At 41.6% G+C, this 11,235-nt stretch overlaps 1 protein-coding gene across 1 annotated transcript; it reads left to right on the forward strand.

Annotated features, from left to right (window-relative positions):
• Positions 1 to 352: 352 nt before the first annotated feature.
• On the forward strand, positions 353 to 10,399 carry fndc5a (fibronectin type III domain containing 5a). The gene is made up of 6 exons (XM_030772337.1): positions 353 to 422; positions 5,448 to 5,563; positions 7,015 to 7,213; positions 9,293 to 9,382; positions 9,786 to 9,919; positions 10,346 to 10,399. Exons 1-6 carry the CDS (start codon positions 353 to 355, stop codon positions 10,397 to 10,399), a joined length of 663 nt encoding a protein of 220 aa, XP_030628197.1.
• The last annotated feature ends 836 nt before the right edge of the window (positions 10,400 to 11,235 follow it).

Here is an 11,235-nt window from a genome sequence, read left to right on the forward strand (position 1 = left end):
TGAATTATTCGGGTCTGGGATTCCACAAAGTTTTAGAGCGTTCCTCAGGGATGTCGGACCACGGCTGGTACAGCGGCAGCTGCTGCTCTTTAGCCAGCAGACATTCATAGTGTTAACCACCCAGTCTATGCCCTGCCTAATCCCAGAGATGTTCTGGTGGCTTGAGGTTTGGGGACTTAGCAGTAAAGTGAACTTTTTTTGTCACATTCTTGGAGCTATTCTGAGACGGTATGAAACATGGCACAGTATCTTAATAGAATGTGAAAAAGGGTTGACCGTAACCATGATTAGATGTACCTGGTCAGAAACAATGTTCAGATATGCTGTGGCTTTCAGATATTACTCAGTTGGTATGAAGGAAATGAAGGTGCGCCAGGTGAACTTTCTCCACGTCATCACACCGCTGCCGCCAGCCTATAGCGGTGACGCTGAACAGGATGGGTCCATTGATTCATTCTGCTTGTGTCAAATCCTGATTCTGCTATGACTCTGTCATGATGCAACAGGACTTAGTCATTCCACCTGGTGTTGGTTCTGCAGTCTTTACTTGTCCACTGATGCTGATAATGTGCCTACTAGAGGTGAGCTGATCAGAGTGAACCCACTGTGGTCACTGGTAGCTATAGCTCATGCAGGACAATGCATTTTGACATGCCATTCTGTACACCACTGGGGTGCTGAGTTGCTCTTTGCCTCTGTGTGTGTGTGTTTCTTGCCTGTTAGCGTGCATTGTTCTTGCAGTTCTCCTTCATTAACAGGCTGCCCCCCCCCAAAGGACTGCCACAGATTGAATATGTTATGTCTCCATCATCATTCTTAAATGATAGATAGTATCAAGCATGCTTAGCCCAGGAATGTATCTGTTTGTGTGATATTAATATGGATGATACGACAATAACTCAATTCCTTCATGCCTGTCTGCGTGCCTTAAATAGCAGGCTATGGGTGCATGACTTAATGTCTGGGAGTGTAACCATTTTTGTCAGTGGGCTAATGGACCTAATAAATTGGCCACTCAGTGTATGTCCTTCTGTCCTCTGTAGTAACAGATATACATGTCTGTGTAGAAACATCTGCCCCATTAAACAGGCCAGTCCTCATATTTCACAGTCTGACATAGAGAAAAACGAGAAACCTTAGGTCTAAATTACAATATCATTTTGGTTTTGGACAGAGAGAGTACATGATATATATATGTGTATATAATATTTTTAATTGTAAATACCTTAATACCTTCCAATGAATGCACTTTTCTTCTCAGCACAGGAAATATAAAGGTTTGTATAAGGTCAGTATTGACCCTTTTTATTCTTCTGTAAAACTGTTTACTAGCCAATGGACACTTCCAAACCACAATATTCTTTTCACTATTAATTGTAGCACCTTGACATCCCCTTGATGTGGCACAATGCATTTGTGAACATGAAAGTAGTCTAACTGTTGCACTGAACCCTCTCACGTGGTGCTATATCACCCAACACTAATGTTCCCCAACCTGAAATTCTGTTGGGAGGAAATAAAATGTAAATAACACTCTAGTTGTCACGCCTCCATTTCTCTCTTCTAGCCAATCAGTGCTCTTCTTTGTCAACTCATTAGCCACCTGCTCAATCAGTTCAGAATTTGATTATCATGTACACCTGTTCCCTGTTCGTTATCTCAATAAGTGTCTTGTAGAAATGCTCCTGGTTTTCCATCGGCCACTTGTGAAGTTTCACACATAATGCACTAAGCTGTGTGTTCGAATAGTAAAAAACAAAAAAAAAAAACCATCCTATTTCCTTTCCTAACCACTTTTCCTTGACATTATTGGAAAAGATGATGAGATCAAGGAAAGACGGGAAGGAGAATTCATAAGGACTTAGGAAAGTCAACCGCAGTGCTAAGAGAATCCGACTGCGGGTACACTAGGCTACGTAATCATGTGACAGCAGATGTTATTGACATGGGTCTGCCGTGGTGAAACTACAGTGCTCTGGAGATGGACGACTAAAAATGAATCTTAGTTACTTTGCCCCGTTCATTCTTACCATGTTGCTTCATGCAGGTTATATAAACGTGAACAACCCAGTGATAACTGTTGCTTCATTACCAAGGTTGGAATTGAAATAGAAAAGGAATATAGGCTACCAGTCACAAAAGTGAAACAAAGTGGTTGTCGCATTGAGAATGGTTGCTCACGCTCACCCTCCTGTCCACTCATCAACACGAATCCCAGTTAGTATGATTATATGGAAATAATTGTTAAATTTATGCAAGATAAGCGTAACATGTTACGACTACAAATCTACTACTGTACATATCATCATTCTTAAGTTTCAAACATGTAGAATTAAAAACATCATCTGGCCAAAAACATCTCATATCCCTTGTCGGTCATGTTGATCGTTTGTTTTCGTGAATGGCCGAATGTCGCTGCCGCAAGGAGTTGTGGGTCGGGAGTATCTCCTTTCCTTTCGTACAGGGTGGTCCAGTGTTCCCTATGCTAAAAGAGATATGAAAGGAAGCATTGAAGAACCTTTCCTCAGCGTTTAGAGAATTCGAACACCTCTTATCATGGCTGCCACTTAGATACTTCCCGGTCATTTCACTCAGTTAGGAACCTTCCTAAGCAAAACAGACAATTCGAATGTACCTCCTGTTTCTGGTTGGCCTGCTTTGTTGCTGTTTTCTTCCTTCTCCTGTTTCTTGTCCCCTGCTCGCCTCCCTAGCTCGCCTCCCTTCTCTTGTGGTCTCTCTTTCCCTTGTTATCCTCCCCACCCCTGACTTCTCTACTCTCGTGTCTATTCGCCCTGGCCTATTTTTGAATTTCTGATTTTGTGTTAGTCCATAGTAGCCTGTTTATTGTGCACTGAACTCTGCCCCTTTGACCTTGACTTTGAATGGCGTCTTGAAATAAAGTTTGCCTGCACTTGTTTCCAGCCTCCCTGAATTTGTAGTATCATACAAAATGCACTACTTCAGTCTATAAATCTTCTTTTTTTTTTTTTTTTTGTAGGACCTCTTTTGTGTGGCATCTGTGCACTGCCCTGGTCTGACAACATGTCCTCTCTCTCTCTCTTTCTCTCTCACTCTCCCTCTCTCTCTTGCTCATAAAAGTATACACTGTTTCACAAATTCCCTGTTTCATGCCAACAAGACAACAGGCTGTCACAATACTAGCACTGATAGAGAAACACAGGTGTTCTCATCACACCTGAGCGTGTGTGTGTGTGTGTGTGTGTGTGTGTGTGTGTGTGTGTGTGTGACAGCTGGCTGGGGTTTTATTAAGTCTGACAGTAGAACTTGAGCAGATATATCAGATGTGTCCTGGCTTTAGCTCACAGCTGCTCTGGTGGGGCAGCCCACCAATGGGGGACGTTCTAGAGGACACATCAGACATTCTGTCTTTGCCAACTTGTCTTCCTCTCTAGCTCCCTCCCTCTCTCACTCTCCCTCTCTCTCTCTTCCATCTTTCTCAGAGCTGAAATTTAAACAACAAAACTATGCACTACTAAACATTGAGATTATGAGAAATGGATCCGTGTGTGCGTGTGTTTATGTGTGTGTGTGTGTGTTTACCTTAACTTCTGTTGTGGGTGTGCTGATTGTAGCAGTTACCCAAGAGAACAGGGATAATCTCAGCACAAATGAGAGTTGTGACAGACTTAATGATAGACAGTCCTAACGTTTCCCTGGAGGAAACTAAAGTCAAACGATTGAATCCATAACAGCATTGAGAGGAAAGTAAATGAGGGTGTGTTTGTGTTTTAGATTCATTCGACGTGCCATACATCTCATTGCAAACAGCCTTAGTGTTCCTTTGGGAAATTTCAATAAACACACCACACTAGAGCACAGCTACAAACCAAAAACAGTATCACTGAAGGAAATGATAGAGAACCTTATTCTGACAACATACAGCTTCAAAATGACACGGAGACAAATAGAAATCACTCATTTGATGTAGTTCACACTGCTATGAAAATGTCTTCTAGTCTTCTTTTGATATATGTGCCACCCATGTATCAAAATGTCAACGGCAGACAGACTCATCACATAGAACTCTTTTACAACAACATGAAAAGCAACCACAACTCAGTTTCTCATTACACCATACCACAGTCGCTTACAACACTCTGCCATAGACTTCATTCATGCTCTTTGTTCTCTGTTTTATGCTGCTTTATGGAAACATTAGGAATATATTATGACTGAGGCCGTGAATGCCTGACCGCAACACCTTCAGCAAAGGTCACCAAGTGTGTGTGCATGTGTGTACATGACATAAAGACTGTAGGCTGTACAGAGGCAATATTAAAAAAAACATATCCCAAGCCAGAGTTTCTTTCTGTACCTAATTAACTAAACATTACGTGTGCTCTGTGTGTGTGTGTGTGTGTGTGTGTGTGTGTGTCTCCCACATATATATTCCTCTACATCAGGGCAAGAGCCCAAGTTCTTGACCTAAATAGATATGGCACTCATCCATAATGAAGTGGATTCAGTAGCATAGCAGGGCCAGTTCTTCCCCAGCTTCTACTCTACGCCGTGCTCATCCAATCAACCCGATACGGGTGGTCACCTGAGGAGACGGCACACACACACACATGCACGCACGCACGCACACACACACACACACACACACACACACACACACACACACTCTGCTAATAAGATGAATCAAAGTGATGATTAGCACTGTGCACCAGAGGACATACACTAATACTTGCACACACACAGACACACATTAAGTCTAACTAGATTAGTCTAAGCAATCTGTGTTCACATTGTTGAAGATTCAGAAACTGAAAAAGGAAGTCTTTTCTGCTCTATAAGTGTACATACATGCAGATGTTTGAGGAGTGTGGATGCACCCTGCATGGATGATGAACTGGAATCTCTCTACAGTATTGATATTCAATGCAAATTTAGAAGGTTTGTCCTTATAAATCCTCAAAGGCTTAAATTTTATTTTACATTGTCCTGTGTCACCGATTAATTTGACTTCAATCAACCATTTTCCTCTCAAGCTCGCCAGATTATCTTAACTAAAATTTAAAATAGAACATTTTAATTCACATTTTCATCTGTGATAACAAATATTTCAGACTTCTTTTAAAGACAAAAACTTTAGATAAAATATTTTCACTCTATGATGTCCCAAGAAGTACATTGTTTCTGGCTCAGATCAGATTGAGCCTTGTATGTATCTATAGCTCTGACTTGAGTTGCCATTGAGTTGTACAACTCTATTCTAAGATCTAAAATCCATCCTGGTATCTTGTTCAATTTAACCAGTCCACTTACAGTTCAACAAATGAATCGCTTAGTCAGCCAGTCTGCATAAAACTCCTATAAGCCACAATATCAAACGGAAAGGAATCCAGGGCTCACATACATTTCTCGCTCTCTCTCTCTCGCTCTCTCTCACTCTCTCTTTCTCTCCGTGTCTCTCTGTTTTCCAGATAGCTTGGCAGCTCCTGTGAATGTGACGATCAAAGCACTGAAGGCAAACTCGGCTGTGGTGACATGGGACATCCCTGACGGTGATACTGTTATCGGATTTGCCATTACACAGCAGGTGAGAGAGAGAGTGACAGACACAGAGAGAGAGAGAGGGGGGGGGGGGTTACAGGTAAGGGCGCAGTAAGACTTTAAGAGACCGTCAGCACACCCCATCATTTCTTATTCGAAGATACAGGCATATCCCTTATATATGAGCAGTTGAGTCAAGGTTATTCTCGGAATGCAATCATTTATATTTTCTGCTTGTTGTTTCTTCTGATTTCTTTTTCGTGTGAAGAGTTAGGGGCAAAGGCAGGGAAGTGGACGAACGCACATCGCCAGAATAACGAAAAGAGAGAGAGGGAGGAAGTGAGGGCATGCGGTGAATGACAGAAGGAGGGGGGGGGGGGGGGGGGAAATGGAGAGAAGATCTCCTGGGTTTTCAGTTTGCCTGCAGGAGATTAATTAGCACTTGTCAAGGTGTTTTTGCCCTTTCATTGCATCCTGCCTCCCTCCTTCCCTGTGTGATCCGCCGCAGGAAGCGACTGCCGCGCGGACACGTCGTAAGGACCGCGGCAGCGTTCCCAGCGGAGCTCTCATCGCCGTGACAGCAGCCGCGTCACTGACAGCTGTTTAAAGAGGGAAAGAGGATGTTATTCCTCTCAGAGGAATTCTGACAGTGCAAATCTTTACTTTTTTTTTTTTTTTTGTCGTCCTTTTGTCTCCCCGAGTGGAATAATGAAATGACGTTAGTCACGCTCCGGTCACGCAACAAAAAACTCCGAGGACGGAGCACAAAAAAGAAATAGCAGCACCGCTGTAAATATTGCCAAAATATTTCAGAGTGTGGAAAAGCGCGGTGTTTGAAAGAAGTGTTTGAATCTTGGATTCTTGCTTCTGATATATATTACTGCATCATTTCAAACATATCAGAACTAAGGGTGGTGCAGAGAGGTGTATAAGGGAATACAGTAGCTCCAGAGGTTTCCAACCTTTGACATAAGTAAGTTGCTTTGATTAAAGAATGTCAGCAACATGAATAAAGGTGATGTATTTTTGACTTTTGACAAACTTATACTATTATACTATTTTTGTGATACATCAGCTTATTTTGAACATATTTTTTCTTTGTTTGTTTGTTTCGAATGACTGAATGAGAGTACAGTACATCTTTCTGTGCGGAATGATGTATGAGCGTAAAAAACTGTTCTCAATCTCTGTCAGTTTCTCTCTCTCCCTCTCTCTCTCTTACTCTCTCTCTCCTTCTCTCTCTCTCTCTCTCTTACTCTCTCTCTCTCTCTCTCTCTCTCTTACTCTCTCTCTCTCTCTCTCTTACTCTCTCTCTCTCTCTCTCTCTCTCTCTCTCGCTCTCTCTCTCTCTTACTCACTCTCTCTCTCTTACTCTCTCTCTCTCTCTTACTCTCTCTCTCTTTCTCTCTCTCTCTCTTACTCTCTCTCTCTCTCTCTTACTCACTCTCTCTCTCTCTCTCTCTCTTACTCTCTCTCTCTTTGTGTCATGTGTTACAGAAGAAGGACGTGCGCATGCTGCGCTTTATTCAAGAAGTGAACACAACAACACGCAGATGTGCATTATGGGATTTGGAGGAAGAGACAGACTACATTGTGCATGTGCAGTCCATCAGTATGAGTGGGCCAAGTCTGCCCAGTGAACCTTTACACTTTCGCACGCCCAAGGAAGCCGAGACACAAGCCTCTAAGAGTAAAGGTAAAGGAATACTCCCAAACTTACACGTGTACAAACACTGACATACAGTGTAAGCACACACTCAGTATACAGTCAGAACAGTTGGGCCACCACTGACAGGTGAGTCAGTTAAAGTCCCTCTCTACCTCCTGTTTAGTGGTGATTACTGATAGCCAGGCGTGTGTGCTGGCAGAAAGAATATATGTGATTGCTATATTATCTATATATATATTAGGTAAAAGCTGCCTTTCATTTAGAGAGTTGAGCACTGTGTTTTAATAAGATGTCTAGGTCTGCATTATATTTAGGTCATGTTTGTTAATGGGCTTTTTAAAAAAAAAAAATCCACAAAGAAAACAATATTAAGGTTAGAAAAAAAAAAACACGGAGTGAGCTGTGCATTTTAGCCCCGAACTATGCATTTATAGAAATGGTTAAAATATTAACCAAGTGAAAAAAAAGTTTTAACATCTTTATGCATTCAAGATTAGAATCCTGTATAATGTGAGTTATGTGTTTGAATAATGGCTCATACATTGGTCATTGCACTGAGTTTATTTTGACAGACTCCAGAGGATTCAGCACCACACAGACTAGAATGCCAACATAGTTTAGAATGCTACACAGGTCTTAATGCCACACGCATCGGAAACACCACGCAGATGAGAAAATTTTCATCGCCTGGAGGCTCTCTGTTGTGATATTTAAGCCTGCAAAAGGGATGTAATTATTTTTCAGTTGAGAAACTATGCCTTTGATACCTCCAAGATCCAAGAGACTAAATTACAGTATCAAAACAAATAAATTAATGAAGCAAAGATTTTGCTCCGCTTATGCCTTTCATTCCTGTTCTCAGATTTAGCTCATATTTTGAAGTCAGGGTATCAAAAAGTTCTAGATACTATGTAAATCTGAGGAAACACAGGTTCTCTTTCCACAAATTAATAGAGATGAGAGAGCCGGGAAATTAGGCTAGAATTCTGCCTTGTGCTTTTCTTTTTGTTTTCCCTCATGACAAGGGTTTTGTTAGAGATCAAAGAAAAGGCAGAGGAAAAGACTGACTTACAAAGGGTGTGCATGACAAGAGAGTGAAAACAGATGAAAAGAGAGAAAGATGAGAAAAGAAGAAGAGGGTGTGGGGATTACATAGTAATGACACTATTTCCAAGTTCCTGCCAAGTGGTAGAAAACTAAATCCAAGTGCAATCAAACCCAAATATGACAGCACTGAGAGACAGTGTTTCTTTACCCGCTTCCTCCAAAGTTTTGTGAAATTCCAATCGGAAAGGTCCAGAAACAGTTTTTCTTTCTCTCTCTTTCCCTTTCTCTCTCTCTCACACACACACACACACACACATACACAGGCGTACTCACACATACTACTTAGATTGCCTGCAGAAAAAACTATTGTGCACTTAAGATTATCACAAATCCGCTTTGAAATTTACACCTCTAGAAATTCTTGATGCCCAAAATGTGACAACGTTGTATTCAAAGTGATGCACAGACACATCAAACATCATCTCAGCTAACCCAATTTGTCTGAATAGCACTTAAGTTTCTTTATAACAGTCATTGATTTTTAACAGCCTCTGTTCCATTGATCTGGGCTCTGTGATTGACTTGCTGTTATCTCTCACTCTGTCAAGTATCTCAAGAATGACACAACTTGCCTACGCTTGAGCATTACGCATTCTCCACACATCAGGCCTCTCTCGAGTCCTGCGATGGCAAGTACACAGAGGACTAATGGGGATGTCTACGGTTTCCCAGCAAAGACTGATGATTAATTGTAAAGGCTGCGTACAGGTTTTTGACTCCTCGTGAATCTTAAGAAGGGGTTCCAGTCAGTCTCTAAGACAGGCCGGAATTAAGGAGCCCTCTACACAAAACAAACAAACAAACAAAGAAACAAACACGCAAACAAAGACGGAGATGGCATAGTGCATTGTACATGACATAGTACATTTCTGAGGCAAAACAGTGATGTATGCAAGAGTACACATTATGAGACCAGAGTTTCATGCAGCAATGTTCTTTTTTGTTTGTTTTTGTTGTTCAGTGTTAAAGTGAATCTACTCTGTTATTCTCTGTCCTCAGACGAAGTGACCATGGAGGAAGTGGGACAGACCACTCAACTGAGGGCAGGGGAGCTCATCATTATTGTCGTGGTGTTAATAATGTGGGCAGGTAATGACCGGTGCCAAGATTGTATAGATCATGTTCTGAGTAACCACTAAGAACAACATTTTAGATCGGATTCAGCCTTTTTGTCTTGTCAAGTTTTGGTTTGTTAAACTAGTTGACATAATTGACATAGTCAATGCTATTTCTGCTAGCTCCTTTTGAAAACCAATTTTCGTTTGATTCAGTTTATTCACAAAAACCTTTTGTGTGACTTTACAATCTTTTGAGAACTTTACAAGAGAAATTTCTGGTAAAAAAAATCAACAAAATTATGTTTGCTCATAATGGTTTAACACAAGTGGGTAAGAAGTGAAAAGAGTCATTTTTTCGTTTTGCAATGTATGTGTTTTTTACACGTTTGTGTGTGTGTGTGTGTGTGTGTGTCTGTGTGTCCTCTTTCTCCCAGGTGTGATTGCTCTCTTTTGTCGTCAGTATGACATCATTAAAGACAATGAACCAAACAACAACAAAGACAAAGCCAAGAACTCCTCAGAGTGCAGTACACCTGAGCATCCCACTGGGGGGCTGCTGCGTAGCAAGGTATAACCAAATCTCCTCCTCCCTTCAAGACCCCAGAAGAGATTGGGCAGGTGAATTGTCCTGGCAACCTAACGCCATCACACTACCACACCCACTGCTAGCTTTAGCTCACTACATCAAAACATCAGCAAGGTCATGTCATATATACATCTTTTCATGGTTACATGAATTCTAAATGATATTCACCAAAAGCTATGTTTAAAGGAAAAAAAATCAGAGCAGGAGTTTGGATGAGAAGTACTCTGGAGAATCCGAGACATGTCTCTCTGCCTATCTTTATCATACTAGCACACCTGCCCCATCCAAGTACAGGATGTGTATTCAAAAACATTTCAAATCCATCACATAACGGAGCTACTGAGGTTGGCTTCCACTGCACAAACCCGACTCATTTGTGACTTGTGTTTTTCTTTCTGGATTTTATAGTTCCCAAAGAACAACAACAACCGGAAGCCGTCTGTGAACATTATCGAGGTGTGATGCAGGACACATCACCGTGCCAATGGACTAAGCTTTGAAACAGGTGACAAGAAAAAAAAAACCAAGCAGTCCTTTAAGGATGAGCCTAGAATTCTGCAAGCTGCCTGTGTTTAACCTGTCAGAGCAGGTTCTGGGTCGAAACTGGGCCAAAAGACCTCTTCAGGACTGGAGACACTGAAAGGCAAGGGTGGAGACAACACGATAGGACAGGAGGACTTCCATAGCCCCGACTGCTCTTAGGGTATGCAGATAAGACCAGGCTTAGAAATGACAGAGGATCAGGCGATTAGCTGATCCAGAGAGCTATGAAGAACCAGATCACAATTCACAGAGGAGCCACAGATAACCAGGGCAGAAAGATCCTTCCTCTCAACTCCTTATCAACAAAGACCCAGCCAGGCTCTACAAGGAGACACAACAACACCCAGATAGACGCTCATTTTTTTAATCTCTTACTTTTCCGTCCCTTTTAGACTCTTTCTCTCCAACCTTCTTGCCTATCACAAATTTTCTACTTCATTTCTTAATCTCATTTTCCACTGTATCTGCTCACACCTTTTCTTCAGGTTTATCCTTTGTCACCGGAGGTCTTCTTCCACTTGCACATTCGTGTTTCTTTATTCCTCAGTTTTGGTGTTCTATGCATTCTGTCTGGAATGTTCGGAACCTGAAAACTCTTTGTGCGTCTTTTGAGAACAAAAGACTTGATTCATGTAGATTTTATTCCAACTGGACCACCATTCTCAGTGGTCGTCCTACCTTTTAAATCGCCGCAAAACAATTTTTCTCACTTTGAAACGAGAATGTTTGATTTTCTGCTATAGCAGTCCTGGGGC

This window comes from Chanos chanos, chromosome 4 (assembly GCF_902362185.1).
Source record: "Chanos chanos chromosome 4, fChaCha1.1, whole genome shotgun sequence".
NCBI lineage: Eukaryota > Metazoa > Chordata > Actinopteri > Gonorynchiformes > Chanidae > Chanos > Chanos chanos.